General features: G+C 45.3%; 1 protein-coding gene across 1 annotated transcript; it reads left to right on the top strand.

The window, feature by feature from the left end:
- Positions 1-96: 96 nt before the first annotated feature.
- Positions 97-23,245, top strand: pdcd6 (programmed cell death 6). The gene is made up of 6 exons (XM_068000801.1): positions 97-276; positions 14,609-14,670; positions 16,554-16,598; positions 17,632-17,790; positions 19,399-19,508; positions 22,327-23,245. The coding sequence occupies exons 1-6, from the start codon at positions 200-202 to the stop codon at positions 22,423-22,425; spliced, it is 552 nt and encodes a 183-aa protein (XP_067856902.1). The 5' UTR covers positions 97-199; the 3' UTR covers positions 22,426-23,245.

Genomic DNA, 23,245 nt, shown 5'->3' with positions numbered 1-23,245 from the left:
GGGACCGGGGGGAGAGGAGGACCACGTGACAGCGCGCGGGGACCCCGGGGGGAGAGAGGAGGACCACGTGACAGCGCGCGGGGACCGGGGGTGGGGGTTGTTGGGTCACGTGTCGCTGGCGGAAGTGCTTGTCCAGAGCAGAGCGGCGCGAGCGAGGGGAAACGGTTGGGATCGAGCTCGTGGCGCTAAAGTGTCTCCGATGGCGTATCAGTACCGGCAGCAACAGCAGAACAACGGGCTAACCGACCAGGCTTTCCTCTGGTCCGTCTTCCAGAGGTACGAACCGCGCTCCCCGCTGCCTAATCACCACCCCGCGTGTAGGCGGGCGCGGAGCCTGTGTGAGAGAGACCGGGGCACTGGGCCCCTCGGGGGGAGGAACCGAGAGAGAGAGAGACCGGGGCACTGGGCCCCTCGGGGGGAGGAACCGAGAGAGAGAGACCGGGGCACTGGGCCCCTCGGGGGGAGGAACCGAGAGAGAGAGACCGGGGCACTGGGCCCCTCGGTGGGGAGGAACCGAGAGAGAGAGAGACCGGGGCACTGGGCCCCTCGGGGGGAGGAAGCGAGAGAGAGAGAGACCGGGGCACTGGGCCCCTCGGGGGGAGGAAGCGAGAGAGAGAGACACCGGGGCACTGGGCCCCTCGGGGGGAGGAAGCGAGAGAGAGAGACCGGGGCACTGGGCCCCTCGGGGGGAGGAAGCGAGAGAGAGAGACCGGGGCACTGGGCCCCTCGGGGGGAGGAAGCGAGAGAGAGAGACCGGGGCACTGGGCCCCTCGGGGGGAGGAAGCGAGAGAGAGAGACCGGGGCACTGGGCCCCTCGGGGGGAGGAAGCGAGAGAGAGAGACCGGGGCACTGGGCCCCTCGGGGGGAGGAAGCGAGAGAGAGAGACCGGGGCACTGGGCCCCTCGGGGGGAGGAAGCGAGAGAGAGAGACCGGGGCACTGGGCCCCTCGGGGGGAGGAAGCGAGAGAGAGAGACCGGGGCACTGGGCCCCTCGGGGGGAGGAAGCGAGGGAGAGAGACCGGGGCACTGGGCCCCTCGGGGGGAGGAAGCGAGAGAGAGAGAGACCGGGGCACTGGGCCCCTCGGGGGGAGGAAGCGAGAGAGAGAGACCGGGGCACTGGGCCCCTCGGGGGAAGGAACCGAGAGAGAGAGAGACCGGGGCACTGGGCCCCTCGGGGGGAGGAAGCGAGAGAGAGAGACCGGGACACTGGGCCCCTCGGGGGAAGGAAGCGAGAGAGAGAGAGACCGGGGCACTGGGCCCCTCGGGGGGAGGAAGCGAGAGAGAGAGACCGGGGCACTGGGCCCCTCGGGGGGAGGAAGCGAGAGAGAGAGACACCGGGGCACTGGGCCCCTCGGGGGGAGGAAGCGAGAGAGAGAGACCGGGGCACTGGGCCCCTCGGGGGGAGGAAGCGAGAGAGAGAGACCGGGGCACTGGGCCCCTCGGGGGGAGGAAGCGAGAGAGAGAGACCGGGGCACTGGGCCCCTCGGGGGGAGGAAGCGAGAGAGAGAGACCGGGGCACTGGGCCCCTCGGGGGGAGGAAGCGAGAGAGAGAGACCGGGGCACTGGGCCCCTCGGGGGGAGGAACCGAGAGAGAGAGAGACCGGGGCACTGGGCCCCTCGGGGGGAGGAAGCGAGAGAGAGAGAGACCGGGGCACTGGGCCCCTCGGGGGGAGGAAGCGAGAGAGAGAGACCGGGACACTGGGCCCCTCGGGGGAAGGAAGCGAGAGAGAGAGAGACCGGGGCACTGGGCCCCTCGGGGGAAGGAACCGAGAGAGAGAGAGACCGGGGCACTGGGCCCCTCGGGGGGAGGAAGCGAGAGAGAGAGACCGGGACACTGGGCCCCTCGGGGGAAGGAAGCGAGAGAGAGAGAGACCGGGGCACTGGGCCCCTCGGGGGGAGGAACCGAGAGAGAGAGAGACCGGGGCACTGGGCCCCTCGGGGGGAGGAAGCGAGAGAGAGAGACCGGGGCACTGGGCCCCTCGGGGGGAGGAAGCGAGAGAGAGAGAGACCGGGGCACTGGGCCCCTCGGTGGGGAGGAACCGAGAGAGAGAGAGACCGGGACACTGGGCCCCTCGGGGGGAGGAAGCGAGAGAGAGAGACCGGGGCACTGGGCCCCTCGGGGGAAGGAACCAAGAGAGAGAGACCGGGGCACTGGGCCCCTCGGGGGGAGGAAGCGAGAGAGAGAGACCGGGGCACTGGGCCCCTCGGGGGAAGGAACCGAGAGAGAGAGAGACCGGGGCACTGGGCCCCTCGGTGTGGGGGGAGGAAGCGAGAGAGAGAGACCGGGGCACTGGGCCCCTTGGTGGGAGGAGGGAGAACCGAGAGAGAGAGACCGGGGTACTGGGCCCCTCGGTGGGGGGGGGGGGGGGGGAGAGGGAGAGAGACCGGGGCACTGGGCCCCTCGGTGGGGGGGGGAGGGAGAGGGAGACCGGGGCACTGGGCCCCTCGGCGGGGGGAGAGGGAGAGAGACCGGGGCACTGGGCCCGTCGGTGGGGGGGGGGGAGAGGGAGAGAGACCGGGGCACTGGGCCCCTCGGTGGGAGGAGGGAGAACCGAGAGAGAGAGACCGGGGTACTGGGCCCCTTGGTGGGGGGGGGGAGAGGGAGAGAGACCGGGGCACTGGGCCCCTTGGTGGGAGGGGGAGAGGGAGAGAGACCGGGGCACTGGGCCCCTTGGTGGGGGGGGAGAGGGAGAGACCGGGGCACTGGGCCCCTCGGTGTGGGGGGAGAGGGAGAGAGACCGGGGCACTGGGCCCCTCGGTGTGGGGGGAGAGGGAGAGAGACCGGGGCACTGGGCCCCTCGGTGTGGGGGGAGAGGGAGAGAGACCGGGGCACTGGGCCCCTCGGTGGGGAGGAGAGGGAGAGAGACCGGGGCACTGGGCCCCTCGGTGGGAGGAGGGAGAACAGAGAGAGACCGGGGCACTGGGCCCCTCGGTGGGGGGCGGGGGGGAGAGGGAGAGAGACCGGGGCACTGGGCCCCTCGGTTGGGGGGGGGGGTTGGTGGGGGAGGAGGGAGAACTGAGAAACAGGGGGGTGCTGGGGCACTGGGCCCCTCGGGGTGGGAACCGAGAGAGAGGGCGGTCGGGGTACTGGGCCCTTCGGGGGAGGGGGTGGGGCGCAGGGGGAACAGAGAGGGAGAGGTCGGGGCACCGGGCCCCTCGGGGGGACTGAGAGAGACACCAACATCACTAAAATAAATGATCTGCTCATTTATCTCATTGCTGTTTGTGGGATCTTGCTGTGTGAAAATTGGCTGCTGCATTCCCTACATTACAACAGTGACTACACTTCAAAAATAATTAATTGGCTGTAAAGCGCTTTGGGATGCCCAGAGGTTGTGAAAGACACTCGGTAAATCAAAGTCTTCCTTTTGGGACTTGTGATCAGTGTCCCTCGGGGCTGGTGCGAACACGGTGCCCCTCGCGCCCTCAGAACTTGCTTTTAATATAGTGCCTTTCAGGGTGTTCCAAAACACTTCACTGGCAACAAGTTACCTTTGACGTGCAGTCACTGTTATGTAGGGGAGCACAGCAACCAATTTGTTTACAGCAGGTTTCCAGACAGCAATAGGATAAGTAAGCAGTTAGTGGTGTTTTGGTGTTTGTTGATGGATAAATGTTGGTTAGGTCATGGGGAGAATTGCCCTGCTCCTCTTCACATAGTGCCATGGGATTTTTTACATCCTCCTGATGTTAGATGAAGCCCTGGTTTAATGTCTCATCAAAAGATGGCACCTTTGATAATGCAGCACTCCCTCAGTATTGCATTAAGTGTCAACCTAGATTCTGAGTACAGAACTTGGAATGTGACTTGATTCCAATCTTAGCCAGTCGAGAGGGATAGAGGGGGCTTTATTCTGCCACTACCATCTTCCTAATTTCATTTGGTCCATAACCATCGGTGGTGGTGCTTAATATGTATATTCAGGAGAATTGGTGAATCGGCATCAGATCAACTGGTGTATATACAAATTTCAAATTGGCTACTGTCATGCAATATTGCGGGTTTCTGAGCCATGTCCAAACTGGAAAGGGAGAACAGTGCAGCTGGGCGCAAGACTTGGATGTAATGCTGAGACAGCTGGTAGCACTGTCAGATTTTATTCTATCCCCACAACCCAGCTGCTGTTTCTGCAAGAGAACCGTATAAAATGAGTAGGAAAGAGAGGAGAAAAACAGAATGGAAGGAAGTGGAAATGGCAGCTGAAGGATGGCAAGAACATAGATTGGGAGTTGTCCAGTCAGTGTCCTACTTGATTCTAATGCGATTTAATGATATGCTGTCAGTTGAGAAGTTGTGGCATATCGATCTGACCCCTCTCCAAAACTATAGCAGTTAGGAGGCCATTCGGACCATCATGCTGGCTCTTTTGTTACCTCTGTTATACCTGATCTAGGTATTTACTGGATGGCAAATGGCAAAGTGTCCATTATCTGTGCTAACAGCACTAAACTGTGGTGCTTTGTGACTACACAGTAAGTTGCATAATGTGACTCAAGATCATGTTGCTTCAGGAAACTTGAAGGAGTCATTGGAGTTTGTGACTAGCTCTAATGTCATAGGAAATGGCCTCTCTCTGCACTAAATTCTTAGGTTTTTTTATTAATGTGGGACAATTAGTGCCTCTTCAGATGTTTACTGATCTATATTGCTAAAGTTTGTGTTAATATAAAAGGCTGGGTTTTAATGCATTAAAAATATTGTTTTGGGGGAAACCCCACTACTTTGGTTACAGAGGTGGTTTCGCTTCTCCTGACAAAGGCAAGAAGAGAAATTGTAGCTATGCTGATCGTTAGAAAGTTTATAATTTTCAGTAGCTGGGATGTCCTTTCAATGCTTTACACTAGAAGATAAGCAAATGTAGTAAATTCTGGGGAGTACTGAAAACTGCATACTCATTTTAATTTTTTTAAATCTCAGTCTACTATTTGAAATTTTCCAGGATAGAGATATTAAGAGTAGATGAGACATTGGGAACCAATGGTGTAAACCTTTGGTTTTGAAGAAAAGAGAGATGGTTAGCTGTGCCATACAATTACATTGGATACACTGGGCAGGGTAATGTTCTTCACATTCTTTTGTGTAGATATAAAATGTAGTATGGTACTAAACCATACCATAAATCTGCAGTTTGACCCCTGATCTATGCTGAGTTAGGGCAGTGGGAACACTACAGTTGGCCTCTGCCTCTGGTATAGCAAAAGAAGAAAATAAACAAGGTTTTCAGCCCTCTATCCCCTTGATCACTATGTAGCAAAGCCTGCTGGCGTTGTACTTCTGAGGACATGATCACACCTGTTGTATTGCACCTGCCCTCAAAGTAAAATAACACTAATGCTCATTTTCTAGACTCCCACGTGAAGAATTAATATTTTGGCTGGGGTACTGGAGGGCAGTCAGCATCTGTGGGACTTTAACATTAGTTTTTATCTTCAGAAGAGGTTGGTAAGGGAGAAATATTGAATGACTTGAGATGGTTTCATTGCGTTGCCCCTGGCAGGTATGGGTATGGGATTATGTTTGTCATCTTCCTACTCGAAGTGGTGAGTTCACATTCATTGTTATAAGGAGGAGGTGCCATGGTGTTGGTGTGGTTCCCCAATGTGGATTGTGGGAGAACTGATGTAACTTTCAAATAATGTAAGAAACATTGGCTACAGTCCCAGACTTTGGATCAAAACTTCTCAGATTCTGTGTTAATGGTTAAAAGTAGAAATGGAAAGTTTTATCAATGGCACCATTCTGTGTAGTGTTGGACTTTACAAGAGTGTAAAGAGGCTAAGCAGTTAGGAAGACTAGTAGTTGAAAAACTTACAGTAGTGAGTATGCATATGCAGAGTGACACGTAGAGTGGAAAATATTTGTTTGGGTGAAAAGATAATATTTGAGGTTACTTGGGAGAAATACTTATAACTTTCACACACAAGACTAGTTTTTCAGCCTTTGAAGAAGACTTTTTTGTTTGCAGATCTTACATTTCGAATTTTTTTTTGTGTTGTCCTGTAAGTCATTCTGGAATGTGACATTGAGTTGCAAAAGTTGAGTTGTGTAGTACATTCTCTGTCAGTCACAGAATTTCAGCACAGAATCTTTGTTTGGTATCTAGGTAGTTATTTTTCTGCATTTGCTAAGCAATGTTAGTTGTTAGGTTAGGATTAACCTCTAGCAGTAAAGTAGAGATAGCATGGAGACTTCTGTAATAAGAGTTGTACTTTTAAAACTGATACTTTCATGTGGGTTATTATATACTTAGACAGTGAAAATATGCATCGAGTTTCACTTGGCATATAACGTAAGGACTGAGTGCCATAGTGATTTATTTAACTGAGACCGGAGTTTGAATCCAGCCTAGACTACAGGTTTGGAAGTCTACTTTCTCTGGGAGGCTACCAGAATAGCTGGCACAGAAAAGCCAGAGGGTTGGATGTCTACTTTCTCTGGGAGGCTACCGGAATAGCTGGCACAGAAAAGCCAGAGGGTGTGGGGGAGTTTTGCTGTTAAACGAAAAAAATTTCCATTTCATATTGCCAACGCCCCTAGCAAGTTTAAAATTAACTCCTTTTTTAAAAAAAAAACTTACAATGTTGGAAGTATTATTGAATATGTCTAAAAAGACAAGTCTATAACAAATCAAACGTAGTCGTTCTTTCACTGCAGCAAAAGATCATTAACTACTTGCGTCTCTGACGTTTGGGGAATTTTTATTTCAATATTTTTTTCCACACTTTTCTCAAAAGTAAACAATTTAATTTAGAGTTGAACTAGGATTTATTTTGTAAAACAACTGTAATTCTATTAAACTCGGCTTGCAAATAATTTAAATGTATGTAATTCGTAATTGTTGGTGCTTTGGTCATAAGCTAGTCCTAAAATACAGTCTGTTCCTGATAATTCAAAGTTTTTTTGACTCCCATAAATTTGAATTGTCCAGAAATTGAAATTAAGCAATTGCATTAAAATAGCTGTCACCTTTTTAAGTGCATATCAAATTATCCAGCACTGTAATTCAAATTAAGTGACAATCAACAGGGGTAGATTGTAGACTTGATCTAATAATGTATGACAATTTCATGCACTGAAATGTTTATATAGCAAGTTTAAAGCAATATATTAGCCTTGCTGTGGCCATTCCTGAGTTATGTAGCGATGCATGTGTCCTGAGTTACATTAATTTGTTGTAAATCACCCCACTCCAGATTCGCTAAAGAGACTGTTGATTGGCATATCATGTCAGAAGTGAATGAAAGTAAATTACATCTGTTCCTCAATTTCTCCAAAGACACTCCCTTGTATTGCTGGTCTGTGAATTCATCAGAATGTGTCTCGTCTAATTTCCGTACAAAAGTTAAATTTACACATGCTGTAAGAGAAGCATTGAAATCTGAGAATCAAAACTAAACTGCACCTTAACACAGTTTAGTCTTTTTAGACATATTCAATAATACTTCCAACATTGTAAGTTTTTTTTAAAAAAAGGAGTTCATTTTAAATTTGCTAGGGGCGTTGGCAATATGAAATGGAAATTTTTTTCGTTTAACAGCAAAACTCCCCCGCACCCTCTGGCTTTTCTGTGCCAGCTATTCCGGTAGTTGCCTGGGTCTGTTTTATCAATGAAAAATGGGTACCTCATTAGTTTGCTTCCAATCTAATGGGACCTCCCCAACATCCAACACCATTATGAAAATCCTCAGCACCTCACTAATATGGGTACGGTACCATAGTGGTTATGTTACTGGACTGGTAATCCAGAGGCCTGGACTAATAATCCAGAGTCATGAGTTCAAATTCCGCCACAGCAGCTGGGGAATTTAAATTCAATGAATTAAAAGAAAATCTGGAATAAAAAAAACTAGTGTCAGTAATGGTAGCCGAGAAACTACTGGATTGTCGTAAAAACCCATCTGGTTCACTAATGTCCTTTAGGGAAGGAAACCTGTAGTCCTTACCCAGTCTGGCCTATATATGGCTCCAGACCCACAGCAATGCGGTTGATTCTTAATCGCCCTCTGAAATGGCCTAGCAAGCCACTCGGTTGCACAATCTCGCTACAAAAAGTCATGATAAGAATAAAACTGCAAGGACCACCAGGCACCGGACATGACAAAGGCAACCCAAGCTCAGTCGACCCTGCAAAGTCCTCCTCACTAACATCTCGGGGGACAGATTAGTCAAGCAACAGCCTGACACAGCCATACTTACAGAATCATACCTTTTAGCCAATGTCCCAGACTCTTCCATCACCATCCTGTCCCACCGGCAGGACAGACCTGACAGAAGTACAGTGATATACGGTCAGGAGGGAGTGGCCTTGGGAGTCCTCAACATTGACTCCAGACCCCATAAAATCTCATGGCATCAGGTCAAACGGGCAAGGAAACCTCCTGCTGATTACCACCTACGGTCCTCCCTCAGCTGATGAATCAGTCCTCCTCCATGTTGAGCACCACTTGGAGGAAGCACTGAGGGTAGCAAGGGCACAGAATGTACTCTGGGTGGGGGACTTCAATGTCCGTCACCAAGAGTGGCTTGGTAGCACCACTACTGCCTGAGCTGGCCGAGTCCTGAAGGACGTAGCTGCCAGACTACACCCACGGCAGGTGTTGAGCGAATCGACACGAGGGAAAACCCTACTTGAACTCATCCTCACCAATCTATCTGTCGTAGATACATCTGTCCATGACAGTATTGGTAGGAATGACCACCGCACAGTCCTTGTGGAGATGAAGTCCCGTCTTCGCACTGAGGACACCATCCAATGTGTTGTGTGGCACTACCACCGTGCTAAATGGGATAGATTCAGAACAGATCTAGCAGCTCAAAACTGGGCATCCAGGAGGCGCTGTGGGCCATCAGCAGCAGTGTTGTATTCTAGCACAATCTGTAACCTTATGGCCTGGCATAATCCTCACTTTACCATTACCAACAAGCCAGGGGATCAACCCTGGTTCAATGAGGAGTGTAGAAGAGCATGCCAGGAGCAGCACCAGGCATACCTAAAAATGAGGTGCCAACCTGGTGAAGCTACAACACAGGTCTACATGCATGTTAAACAGCGGAAGCAACGTGCTATAGACAGCTAAGTGATTCCACAACTAACTGATCAGATCGAAGCTCTTCAGTCCTGCCACATCCATTCGTGACTGGCGGTGGACAATTAAACAACTAACGGGAGGAGGAGGCTCGGTGAATATCCGCATCCTCAATGATAGCAGAGTCCAGCACGTGAGTGCAAAAGACAAGGCCTGAAGAGTTTGCAACCATCTTCAGCCAAAAGTGTTGAGTGGATGATCCATCTCGGCCTCCTCCCGATATCCCCTCCATCACAGATGCCGGTCTTCAGCCAATTCAATTCACTCCACGTGATATCAAGAAACGGCTGAGTGCACTGGATACAATAAAGGCTATGAACCCCGACAACATCCCGGTGTAGCGCGGGATCTAGCCACGCCTCTAGCCAAGCTGTTCCAGTACAGCTACAACACTGGCACCTACCCAACAATATGGAAAATTGCCCAGATATGTCCTGTCCACAAAAAGCAGGACAAATCCAATCTGGCCAATTACCGCCCCATCGGTCTACTCTCCGTCATGAGCAAAGTGATGGAAGGTGTCGTCGACAGTGCTAACAAGCTCACTAATAACCTGCTCATCGATGCTCAGTTTGGGTTCCGCCAGGACCACTCGGCTCCAGACCTCATTACAGCCGTGGTCCAAACATGGACAAAAGAGCTGAATTCCAGAGGTGAGGTGAGAGTCCCTGCATTTGACATCAAGGCAGCATTTGACCAAGTGTGGCACCAAGGAGCCCGAGTAAAATTAAAGTTAATGGGAATCAGGGGGAAAACTCTCGAGGCTGGAGTCATACCTAGCACAAAGGAAGATGGTAGTGGTTTTTGGAGGCCAGTCATCTCAGCCCCAGGACATTGCTGCAGGAGTTCCTCAGGGCAGTGTCCTTGGCCCAACCATCTTCAGCTGCTTCATCAATGACCTTCCCTCCATCATAAGGTCAGAAATGGGATGTTCGCTGATGGTTAGTGTTCAGTTCCATTTGCAACCCCTTAGATAATGAAGCAGTCTGTGCCTGCATGCAGCCAGACCTGGACAACATCCAGGCTTGGGCTGATATGTGGCAAGTAACATTCGTGCCAGGCAATGACCGTCTCCAACAAGAGAGTCTAACCACCCCCCCTTGACATTCAATGGCATTACCGTTGCTGAATCCCCCACCATCAACATCCTGGGGGTCACCATTGACCAGAAACCTAACTGGACAAGCCACATAAATACTGTGGCTACTAGAGCAGGTCAGAGGCGCTGGGTATTCTGTGACGAGTGACTCACCTCCTGACTCCCCAAAGCCTATCCACTATCTACAAGGCGCAAGTCAGGAGTGTGATGGAATACTCTCCACTTGCTTGGATGAGTGCAGCTCCAACAACACTCCAGAAGCTCGACACCATCCAGGACAAAGCAGCCCACTTGATTGGTACCCCATCCACCACCCTAAACATTCACTCCCTTCACCACTGGCTTCAGTGTGTACCATTTACAGGATGCACTGCAGCAACTCGCCATGGCTTCTTCAACAGCACCTCCCAACCCACAACCTCTACCACCTGGAAGGACAAGGGCAGCAGGCACATGGGAACAACGGCACCTGCACATTCCCCTTCAAGTCACACACCATTCCAACTTGGACATATATCGCCGTTCCTTCATCGTCGCTGGGTCAAAATCCTGGAACTCCCTACCTAACAGCACTGTGGGAGAACTTTCACCACACGGACTGCAGTGGTTCAAGAAGGCACCTCACCACCACCACCTCAAGGGCAATTAGGGATGGGCAATAAATGCTGGCGTTGCCAGCGATGCCCACATCCCATGAACGAATTTTTAAAAAAAAATCTCAACCTGTGCCTCTCATTCCTTTCTAATAAACATAATCTGTATGGTTTGCTTGCAGTGCTGCCTTTATTACCTGATGGGATGTATCATCTTTTGTGCCTGTCTGAATAGATGGATGGCTTTGCATGGAACTACACTGCACAGAGCTGTTCAAGGTTCATAGGTTAAGGTTTGAAGTTCTGAGGCGTTTGAAGTTTTGGTTACCAGTAGTGATGTACTTGATGTCGATAGTTGAACTAAATAGTTGCTTCCTTTTCACTTTTCAATCACTTGATTAACCGGTATCTTCATGACCTGATTTATTTAAGTTTCATTTTGTATGCTTTTAAGAGTGCACCTACTACTTTAATGACAGACAGGCTTTTTGCATTGTGTATTGTTGCAATGTGGCATTAGCTAATACAAAATAATCCAAGTGGGTTAAATTACTTCAACACCAATGAAAGGTTCTATCCAGGTTACAAGGGTTCAAAACAAGCTCCTGGGAATGGATGGTATTCCAGGGTACTAAAAGGCACAGGATGAGATTGCTGATAGTCTTCATAAGTGTTGAATGTTGGGGCAGTCATGCTAGATTGGGTACAAGCTAATGTACCCTTTTTAAAACTAGTGACCCAGGCAACTAGAGATTCCTTAGTCTTGAGACGCTTTTGTAAGAACAGGAGTAGGCCATTCTGCCCCTGAGCTTGTTCCACCATTCAGTTAGATCATGGCTGATCTGTATCTTGACTCCATCTACCCACCTTGGTTCCGTAATCCTTAATACCCTTGCCTAACACAAATCTATCAATCTCAGTTTTGAAATTTTCAATTGGCCCCCAGCCTCGACGGCTTTTTGGGAGAGTGTTCCAGATTTTCATGATCCTTTGTGTGAAGAAGTGCTTTCTGACATCACCCCTGAACGGCCGAGCTCTAATTTTAAGGTTATGCCCCCTTGTCCTGGACTCTCCCACCAGAGGAAATAGTTTCTCTATCCACCCTATCAAATCCTTTAATCATCATAAACATCTCAATTAGATCACCCCTTAATCTTCTATATTCGAGGGAATACAAGCCTAGTCTATGCAACCAGTCCTCATAATTTAACCCTTTTAGCCCCAAAATCATTCTGGTGAGTGTGCCCCCTCCAAGACCAATGTATCCTTAGATGCAGTGCCCAGAACTGAGTGCAGTACTCCAGATGTGGTCTCACCAGAGCTCTGTACAGCTGTAACGTAACTTACACCCCTTTGTATTCCAGCTCTTGAGATAAAGGCCAACATTCCATTAGCCTTTTTAATTATTTTTTTTATTCTGCCCACTAGCTTTTAATGATTTCTGTACTTGGACGCCCTAAATCTCTCTGCACATCCACAGTTCTTAGCTTCTCATCATTTAGAAAATACTCTGATCTATCTTTCTTAGATCCAAAGTGGATGACCTCACACTTTCCCAGGTAGATAAGGTTGTGAAGAAGCCATACGGAATGCTCTCCGTTATTAGCCGAGGTATAGAATACAAAAGCAGGGATGTAATGATGGAACTGTAAAACGCTGGTAAGGCCACAGCTGGAGTATTGTGCGCAGTTCTGGTCACCACATTACAGGAAGAACGTAATTGCTCTGGAGAGAGTGCAAGGAAGATTTACAAGAATGTTGCCAGGGCTTGAAAATTGCAGCTACGAGGAGAGATTGGATAGGCTGGGGTTGTTTTCCTTGGAGTAGAGGAGGCTGAGGGGAGACTTGATTGAGGTGAACAAAATTATGAGGGGCCCAGATAGAGTAGACAGGCAGTACCTGTTTCCCCTGGCAGAGTGTTCAAGAACTAGAGGACATAGATTTAAGCTGATTGGCGGAAGGATTAGAGGGGATATGAGGAAAATCTTTTTTACCCAGAGGGTGGTGGGTGTATGGAATTAGCTGCCCGAATTGATGGTAGACGCAGGGACCCTCAACTCTTTTTTAAAAAGTTCCTGGACCTGCACCTAAAGTGCTGTAAGCTGCAGGGCTACGGACCGGGTGCTGGAAGGTGGGATTAGAACGTGCACCTGGTTGTTCTTCGAGCCAGCGCGGACACGATGGGCCAAATGGCCCTCTTCTGTGCTGCATCTTTTCCGTGGTTCTATTGAATTCCATCTGTCTCAATTTTGCCCACTCACTTAATCTGTCAATGTCCCTTTGCAACTTTCTGCCCCTATCTACACTATTTACTGTGCCACCAAACTTAGTGTCATCAGCAAACTTAGATATACGACTCTATGCCTTCATCCAAGTCATTTATAAATATAATGAAAAGCTGTGGTCCCAGTACAGATCCCTGGGGAACACCACTAGTCACATCTTGCTCTGTCTCTGCCAATAGGTTGCCTCGAATTCCATGTGCTCTCATTTTTGTTAAGTCTCTTATGTGGAACCTTGTCGAATGCCTTCTGGAAGTCCATATAAATAACATCCAGAGATGCTCCCTTTCTTACCACGTTAGTTACCTCCTCAAAAACATTCAACTAGGTTCATTAAACATGACTTTTTACAAATCCATTCTGGCTCTCTTTGATCAGCTCATATTTGTCCAAGTGCTCAGTTACTGTCCCTAATAACAGATTCAAGTAACCTCTCCACAACTGATCGACTAATAGGCCTATAAATCACATTTGTTGTTTCTATAAAATCACCTCTGAGATGGCTTCCACAGATGAAAAGGTGAAGTTTTCTTCAATCTTTTCCTTTCTTGGAAATGAATATATTTTCTGTTTGGATTTGTTGCTAATGGGATTTGGGGATTTGCTGTCTTTGGGAAAGTTTGGAGTCTCAGTATTGTTCTCCTATTAATGCTCATTCTGGGTGATATCAGCTTTTCCACACCTTGGAATAAGCACATTCTCTTGCTGTAATTAAACCCTACACAAATTTGATGGTTTGCAGTCATGGATGAGGGGAAAATTTTTGCAGTGAACCAGTTTTGTTTCATAGTTGTGACTCATTACTAGCGTTTTTGGTTTTAGATTTAATATGATAAACCCCACTCCCTTTCCCTTCTCCTACCCAGCTCCCCAAACAAAAAAAAATGGAAGTACATGAACTAGGTCACTAAAAATAAGGGGGAAAAGGTTTGAAATGAAACTTGGCTACATCTTGTGTTTTGTATGTTATATTTGTGGTGATGGTGCTTCCTCTAAAATGTTTGTTTTCTCTTCAGCGCTGTTGAAATAACTCATTCCAGCTGTCAAATAAGTCTGAAGCTGTTCAATCAGGCATGAAACAATCGTGGGGATTGCTTCTCAGTACCCAATTTTAATCTGATTTTAAACAAAGTACTGTTGAAATCGGAATTTAATGTAGCCTAAAATTGGCACTGATCATTTTAAAAATAACCTGGAACCCTTCTTAATATTCACTTTCAATAAAATTCTATTAAACAAAATGTGGTGAAATCCCAAATCCTTCAGCATATTGCAACTTTTCTGTGCAGTTTTTTTTAAATCACCACTTCCATTCCGCTGAATCTATCATGAATAAAGTCACAGTGCAGCTGCGTGTTCCCACAAACCTACAGTCTGGCCCAAGCTGCTCGCTGGTATAACATCAGACACAATAGTGTCTTGCTGATCTGGAGGAGAGTGAGTAGAATCCATAGAAATATAAATGGTACTCTATAGGGATGATGTTCCAATTTGCTTGTTTTAAACCATTTTAGAGCTTTATTCGTACCTTCCTTGTGCTTATTTCAGGGTCGATAGAGACCGAAGTGGGGTGATATCTGAAAGTGAGCTTCAGCAGGCTTTATCCAATGGTAAGTCAGCACATACAAACTTTGTTTTAGTTTTCAGGGAGGATACTTCAAAACTAATGTGCTGTTGGCTGAGTATCCTGGCATTGAAATAATGTCAGTTCTTGGTATTTCATGACAGTGTGAGCTAAGTGGAAAATGTAGCAGTGCTGGCACATATGAAAGATTAAGTACAGGATTTGAAATTTAAAAATCATAGAATCGTAGAATGATTACAGCACGGAAGGAGGCCATTTGGGCCGTCGAGTTTGTGCCGGCTCTCTGCAAGACCAATCCAGCTAGCCCCTGTAGCCCTGCAAATTTTTTCCCTTCAAGTATCCTTTTGAAAGCCACGATTGAATCTGCATCCAACACCCCCTCAGGCAGTGTATTCCAGATCGTAACCACTTGCTATGTAAAAAAGTTTTTCCTCATGTCGCCTTTGGTTCTTTTGCCAATCACCTTAAATCTGTGTTCTCTGGTTCTCAGCCCTTCTGCCAATGACTGAATGGAAAGTAAAACTGGTGAATAATTGTAACCGACTTTACTAAAACGAAGGTTACTGTTGGTGTTGGTTTCTGTGTGTAAACCCTGTGGAACATGAATATTTACAACGTAAATGATTAGGATTTCACTAGGGTTCCTTGTTTAGTTTTAATTATCCAGAATTTTTTTCATTTTTATTCCAAATATAATTGAAGTTTAAATTTGGGAGGGGAGAGAAATACAAGAAAGAACTTGCATTTATAAACCGTATTTCACATTCTCAAGGTGTCCCAAAGTGCTTCGCAGCCAATTAATTACTTTTGAAATGCCGTCATTGTTATGTAAACAAACATGGCAGCCAATTTAGCACATCAAGATCCCACAAATGTCCACCTGAACTGGTAGATGTGGCTTCAGTCTAACGTCTCATCCGAAAGATGGATGTAGTATTATCTTGGTAAAAACTGGGGTAGGTGTTGCAGTGTTGGATTTGTAACTTTTTTCTGCTACTCCTAACTAAAACATTAAAACCTGTTCTTCGTAGTAAACAATTAGTTTGTTTTGCACACACAAGCAAAAATAAACCCTGCCCTAATAGAATTGAAGGATTCTAACCCAAATATCTTAGCAGCACTGAATTTCGGTTAGAATGAACTCGTGCTGGAGGCTTGATAGACAAATGCAGAAATGAATCAAGCCAAAATTTAGAGAGATCAGAAAGCCAGTGAGTCTGAGAAGAGTTGTTGGGTAGATTAGGAATACCTGTTGCTTGCCACTTCAATTCCCTGTCCCGCTCCCACTCTGACCCCTCTGTCTTTGGCCTTCTACGTTGTTCCAGTAAAGCTCAACGCAAGCTCGAGGGAATGAAGACCTAAATGGTTCACCCTCATACAGGAGAGAGGTATAAATAAAAATGATCACTTGTGTGACTACTTTTTATGATGTGGAGATGCCGGTGATGGACTGGGGTTGACAATTGTAAACAATTTTACAACACCAAGTTATAGTCCAGCAATTTTATCTTAAATTCACAAGCTTTCGGAGGCTTCCTCCTTCGTCAGGTGAACGATGTGAATGATTCACATCGTTCACCTGACGAAGGAGGAAGCCTCCGAAAGCTTGTGAATTTAAAATAAAATTGCTGGACTATAACTTGGTGTTGTAAAATTGTTTACTTTTTATGAGGCAGAACAATGCAGACCACAGCAGCATGTGTATTTTTGATGTCTGTTGCATTGCTGTGCATGGGGGAGGGAGTGTGGGAGTGCATGTGTGCAAAATGGAGCAAAGGAAAGCATGAAATTCCTGGGAGCAAGTTGCCTACTTGCTTTCTCAGTTGCAGTTGGTGTGTAACTAAGGAAGAAAAACAGGAGCTTATACCTTCCCAAAAATAAATCAACATTTATATTTTTCTTTGTCAGGAACATGGACACCTTTCAATCCAAAGACAGTCAGATCCATCATAGGTAAGTGTCTGTTCATTCTATTTAATTTAGTGATAATAGTGAGCTGCCAAAGTACCAAAGGTACATGCCAGTCTGTTCCTAAAGTTGCTGGGAAAATTCTTGGATTAAATGCAAGAAAGAAAATGCAGAGGGGTTTACTGGGAGGGAGAGGGGCATTGTGATATCCATGAACCCAGATGGCCAATTGTTATGAGGGCTGATGGTTTACCAAGGATTAAAACTATAACTTGATTCTTTCTGTACTACTAACCATGTGGATTGGGAGACAGGACTAAAGATTAGTTATGTGTGGTAGGGTTTTCTTCATTATTTGTATTCTACTAAACTCCTGTTCGTCAGCTCAACGGTGGCATTGAATGATACCCTCCATATAGCAGGATTAAGCCAGCCAGCCAACCAATGGATCAAATCAAAGAGACACAATCCTTTTGAAGGCAGTTCACAGGAGATGTCCATTTGTGCAATTATTGAAACTATTTTGTGATTATGTTTCCAGTATAATCTGTGGCCTGCTCTGAACGTCTCATCATCCAAAGAAGCCAAAAGAATAGATATTATGCAGTAATGACAATACTGTAGAGAACAGGAAGACCTAGGAGAGGTGTTTGGTTTGGCTTTCCAATCTTAGTTGGCATAATAGCATTGCTATCTCCTGAAGTTCCCACTATGCTTTTCTGGTCCACTAGGAGCTGGGTATGAGGGAGTTAGCACAGTCCTTATACCTGGATTCAAATCCAACACCAACAGGAGAATTTCCTCTCCGCTAGCTATAGAGGTCTGAAGTGAAATGTCTTTATGACTTCAACCAAGTTCCTACTGGGTATGTGCCCATAGCACAGAAAAATGCACACTGTTTAATGCTTCTTGGCAGTTTATATCCTTAACATGGATAGAAGGTAATATCACTACTGCGTTGTGATTTAAATTCTCTCTGCGTTGATGATGTTGAATATCTGAAAGATGTATTAAACCAATATGGTTCCACGTTAAATGTCATTACACTGACACATTTTACTCTTTATTGTAAATGCAGGAATGTTTGACCGGAATAATAGAGGAGGAGTGGATTTCAATGAATTCATGGGTCTTTGGAAGTACATAAATGACTGGCAGAACATCTTTCGAACTTATGACCGAGACAATTCTAGTTTCATTGACAAAAATGAACTCAAACAGGCTTTAACGGGCTTTGGTAAGTAAGCTGCTTTTGTGTAATAATTTGAGCACTAACAGGTGACCAGCATTTATTGTTTGAAATGGCAAATAGAAAAAAACAGCGAGTATGAGTTCATCAAACTTTGTTTTTGGAATGGCATATAGGTTAAGCTAGAGTAATGGTCTGGGAATGAGTTACAAGGCTGTCAATCAATGAGGGGGAGGTGATGCAGTTATAAATTGGCCAGAGCTAAGAGATTGAAATGCAATTTTTTAACTCACGTGCAATTTTTTAAAATTCCTCTTTTGGTCTGAAGATCTTTTCTGCAGTGTAATATTGGTGAAAGTGTTTTTTAGGTATGCTGCATCATATAATTGTAGCAATAGTAGTACAAAACTTGCAGCAAGTGTGTGCAATTTGAGCAAGATAGAAGCCTCTTCATCCACCCCAGCTAAGATGACCAGTTCACATTTTTGGGCTTTTTCTAACTGACAGAAATTATGTATTTTTGACCAGCGTTGCTGTAGTAGCTGCCTCTTCAAACCTAGTCATAATGGAGTTTATACAGCCAACTAGAGCCAGACCTGGTGTAACAAGCTTATCTCCATACAGTGTTGCAAGTTTTGTTGGCTACAGGCTCAAGTGAGCAAGAATTCAAACTTAAACAATCCTGTAGAATTGGTTCATTTTGTTTTTGACAGCCAGTTCCCTTCTGAATTTGAGAAATAAGATATTCAAAATTTAAAGAGACAGTTACCTTAATAACACTGGACACTAGGATACATCGGTCCAGATCTTCCTGCAGCGGTGAGATTGGTGACATGCACGTGAATCTCACCATCTAGCACCTCGATCTTGCCATTGCTGACTTGCTCCAAATTTTGCTGGTTTTCTAATGTGAATAAGTCGTAGCGAGGCTAGCAGTGAATGAGGCATAGATCTATGGTTGGAGCTATTCCTTACGCTAAGTGTTCCCTTTCCTAACCTGCAATTTTAAATCAATGATCATTTGTCTTAGTCATTGTAATGTAATACAAGATGACACCCCTGATGTAGATCTGTGGTTGCTAAACTGAGGGGATAATGTTGATAGATAAATGTTGTAAAATCTCATTCCTTGTGGCTAAAGTAATGTACAGTAGTTGGCTAAGCTGCTGATATCTATGCTTGCTATGCTGAGATAAGTAACACAGTCCAGATACCATTTGCAAGTCTGAGAGTTTTTTTTTAAAAAGACATTATTTCTGCCCCATCACTTTTGAAAATCTTTATCAAAGAAAACAGGTGTCACAGTCCCAGGTTGTTGCCAGTGCACTCTGAAATGGACTGCTGGGCAGTGGATGGCACTAGTTCAGATATCTCTCTCCTTGTACCTTCATGGGCATAAACCCTATCCAGCCATTCCATGGTACATGTCACCTAATGTTATTTTTATTTTAATTATTTCAGAAGGGGGAATCTTGTGAAAATCAAATGACTTAGTTTGCATTAATTCAAACCTTGATCCATATTGGTATTACTGCTGTTGTGTGTGTGCCATTAGGTATGTAAGTTGAAGTGTAACACTAAGTTTCAGCAGTGCCTCACTGCCAGAGACTTTCTACGGTGCTCCTTTTATCACTAACCTAATGGTTTTTATTTAAGGGTACCGACTGTCAGAACAATTCTACAATGTTCTTCTTAGTAAGTTTGACAGACAAGGAAGAGGACAGATAGCCTTTGATGATTTTATTCAGTGCTGCATTGTCTTACAGGTAAGTTTGAGATCATTTAACAATTTTCTCTCTTCAGACCATTCAGCAATTAGACATGTAATTAAAGTGGAAATGGTAATTGAGTAGACCAAAGCTAGGGGGAAGTTTGAAGGATGTACTAGAGTTCATGTGATGGGAAGTCCTGGTTTGTAGGTGCCACTTCTGGGCTAAACATGTGATACACAGGAAGTGATTGTCCATTGACTGCTGTGATATCTCCACCAACAAAAATGGAAGAAGTGATCATAGGAAATAAGTACTAGATTTGTCTGGACAGTAATGATCTGGAGTGGATTACAAGACGGTTTTACACATGATCTGACTTCTAACAAACCAGCAGCATAGGAACAGGAGTAGGCCATTCAGCCCCTCGTGCCTGCTCTGCCATTTGATAAGATCATGGCTGATCTGTGATCTAGCTCCATATACCTGCCTTTGGCCCATATCCCTTAATACCTTTGGTTGCCAAAATGCTATCTATCTCACATTTAAATTTAGCAATTGAGCTAGTATCAATTGCCGTTTGCGGAAGAGAGTTCCAAACTTCTACCACCCTTTGAGTGTAGAAATGTTTTCTAATCTCGCTCCTGAAAGGTCTGGCTCTAATTTTTAGACTGTGCCCCCTACTCCTAAAATCCCCAACCAGCGGAAATAGTTTCTCTCTTCACCCTGTCCGTTCCCCTTAATATCTTATAAACTTCGATCAGATCACCCCTTAACCTTCAAAACTCGAGAGAATACAACCCCAATTTGTGTAATCTCTCCTCGTAACTTAACCCTTGAAGTCCGGGTATCATTCTAGTAAACCTACGCTGCACTCCCTCCTTCCGAAGGTGCGGTGCCCAGAACTGCTCTCAGTACTCCAGGTGCGGTCTAACCAGGGTTTTGGATAGCTGCAGCATAACATCTGCCCCCTTGTACTCTAGATATAAAGGCCAGCATTCCATTTGCCTTCTTGATTATTTTCTGCACCTGTTCATGACACTTCAATGATCTATGTACCTGAACCCCTAAGTCCCTTTGGACATCCACAGTTTTTAACTTTTTACCATTTAGAAAGTACCCTGTTCTATCCTTTTTTGATCCAAAGTGGATGACCTCACATTTGTCTATATTGAATTCCATTTGCCTACATTGAATTCCATTTGCCACAATTTTGCCCATTCACCTAATCTATCAATATCCCTTTGTAATTTTATGTTTTCATCTACACTGCTTACAATGCCACCAATCTGTGTCATCGGCAAACTTAGATAAGAGACTTTCTGTGCCTTCATCTAAGTCGTTAATAAATATTGTGAATAATTGAGGCCCCAAGACAGATCCCTGCGGGACGCCACATGTCACATCCTGCCAATGTGAGTACCTTCCCATTATCCCTACTCTCTTGTCGCCTTTCGCTCAGCCAACTTCCTAACCAAGTCTGTACTTTTCCCTCGATTCCATGGGCTTCTATCTTAGCTAACAGTCTCTTATGTGGGACCTTATCAAATGCCTTCTGGAAGTCCATATAAATAACATCCATTGACATTCCCCTGTCCACTACTTTAGTCACCTCTTCAAAAAATTCAATCAGGTTTGTCAGGCACGACCTACCTTTCACAAATCTATGCTGGCTCTCCCTGATTGACTGAAAATTCTCGAGGTGTTCAGTCACCCTATCCTTAATTATAGACTCCAGCAATTTCCCCACAACAGATGTTAGGCTAACTGGTCTATAATTCCCTGGTTTCCCTCTTTCTCTCCTTTCTTTAAAAAGCGGAGTGACATCTGAGTTGAAATATACACCAATTGTGTAAAGTACAAGGAAATCATTCCTGACATCACTCTTCACATTGTAGTGGAAATGTTATCTACTAAATCATGTGACTTGTCTTCACTGTTTGGCAAGCTACTTCTGCTTGTAAAAAGAAAAAAACAAAAGGCTGTAAACAGTGATGGGTTTACAATACTCACTGGAATATGTTAAATGATGCTGATGCATCTCATAACCACTTGAACACTGCTTTCACCACTGCCATCTCAATCCTGAGATGCTACATTCTTGTTAATACACTATAGAGTGAATAATATCTTGATTATTACATTGCTGTGGAATGAATTAAAAATGGACATAAACACTGTCCCATTAGGAGATGGGTAAATTCAGTGCTCCATGTGTACCATACAGACCAGGAAGGCAGGAGCTTCAATCCCCAGTGTGTGCTGAATTAGCATCAGGCAAGAGTTGCAGAAGAGTAGAAGCACTATGATTGGCCACAGCACTCCAGGGAGAGGGAGGAGAACAATCAGCCAGGGTTTCTGGTCCTAATAACTATCAATTAGATAACAACTATCGATCTCAGCCAAGCCTGATCCATGCCCTCCTATACATCAGTTGAGGGCATGGATGAGGCTTGGCTGAGATCTGTTGGTGATCATATAGCCTGCTGACACTGGACTCCCACGTGAAGAACGGTCGAGGTGCCAGAGAGCAGCTGATACCCATAAAGAGTCAGCACCTTCAGGAGAGATGGGAAAAGATTTGAGTTCTTAGTATAGTTGGTTTAAATTTGATACTAATGGGATTTAATTTGACTTAATCATAATTGACTGAGGATTTTAATAAATTAAATCTCAATTTGCTAAGAATAAGTAAATCATAATACTTGTAGTTTACTCTTATTTGGGGGGGGGGGGGGGGTTCTGAAAAATTCAAAGAAACAAAAAAAATTGTTCCTGGGAGTGGGAGTAAAAAGGGAGAGTTTAACGTTGAAATCGAAACATTTCTGATTTGTTTTCACATATAAAGATGATTTATTTTTCTCCTATTGTACAGAGGCTGACTGATGTATTCAGGCGACATGATACTGACCAGGATGGCTGGATTCAAGTTTCCTATGAGCAGTACCTCACTATGGTCTTCAGTGTTGTATAAATGTTTGCTACTGTATAACTTTGATTGTGTAATGACTATAGCCATCTTGAGTCACTTGAATTGACCTGATTATCATAATGCAAATTAGACATAATTCAGAACACAGATTGAAAGTTAAAAGCTGGTGTAAATGTTAAGGTAAAAGCATAATCTGCAAGTAAATAGCAACAAATTGCACTTTTTACTTTATAAAATGGAGACAAATACATTTGACTACTGTACATTTTTTAAAATATTTGTAATTGGTTTATTGCATGCAGATGTGCCATACCATATCCAATTGCATCTAAAACAATGAGTTTTGATAACTAGTTTAGATGTACAGCAGCCGAGGCAGCCTATTGCCAGGAAAAGCTTTTTTTAAATGTTATGCATGGTGCCTTATGCAATTTCCTTAAGCAAAATGATGCATCATACTATAAAATTATTCTCTGCTAAAAATTGTCTGAACTGAGTAATTTTGTGATGCAAACTAACCAAGGCAAGCTTGTGTCTTGGTAAGTTTAGTTGTATTTCATTTTAAATGCCTAACACATTTGTCATTTATATCAAAGTACAATTAAGTTAAAATTGTTACATGGTTTAATATGAAAAAATGGAATCTGTAGTTAAAAGCATCATGTAACATGAACAGACTCAAGCCCATAATCTTAAGCTATACTTAGCAGAGGAAATGCCATTAATGATGATACTTAGTCTTGTATATGTGAAATGCTCTGTATAAACAAGTAGAAGTGGTGCCAAATGTTTATTACTGTAACATTTATAATGTATACCTATTGTAATTCTCAAACTTTGAAATAAATCTTACTTTTCAATA

The sequence above is a fragment of the Heptranchias perlo genome, chromosome 2 (genome assembly GCF_035084215.1).
Source record: "Heptranchias perlo isolate sHepPer1 chromosome 2, sHepPer1.hap1, whole genome shotgun sequence".
NCBI classification, from domain to species: domain Eukaryota; kingdom Metazoa; phylum Chordata; class Chondrichthyes; order Hexanchiformes; family Hexanchidae; genus Heptranchias; species Heptranchias perlo.
This window is presented reverse-complemented; position numbering and strand designations above follow the sequence as displayed.

Excerpts from the sequence above, each read along its gene's own strand:
- pdcd6 (XM_068000801.1), top strand. The coding sequence starts at position 200 with ATGGCGTATCAGTACCGGCAGCAACAGCAGAACAACGGGCTAACCGAC. Across the intron at positions 14,671-16,553 it reads TCAGCAGGCTTTATCCAATG|GAACATGGACACCTTTCAAT; the intron begins GTAAGTCAGCAC and ends TTTCTTTGTCAG. Across the intron at positions 19,509-22,326 it reads AGTGCTGCATTGTCTTACAG|AGGCTGACTGATGTATTCAG; the intron begins GTAAGTTTGAGA and ends CCTATTGTACAG.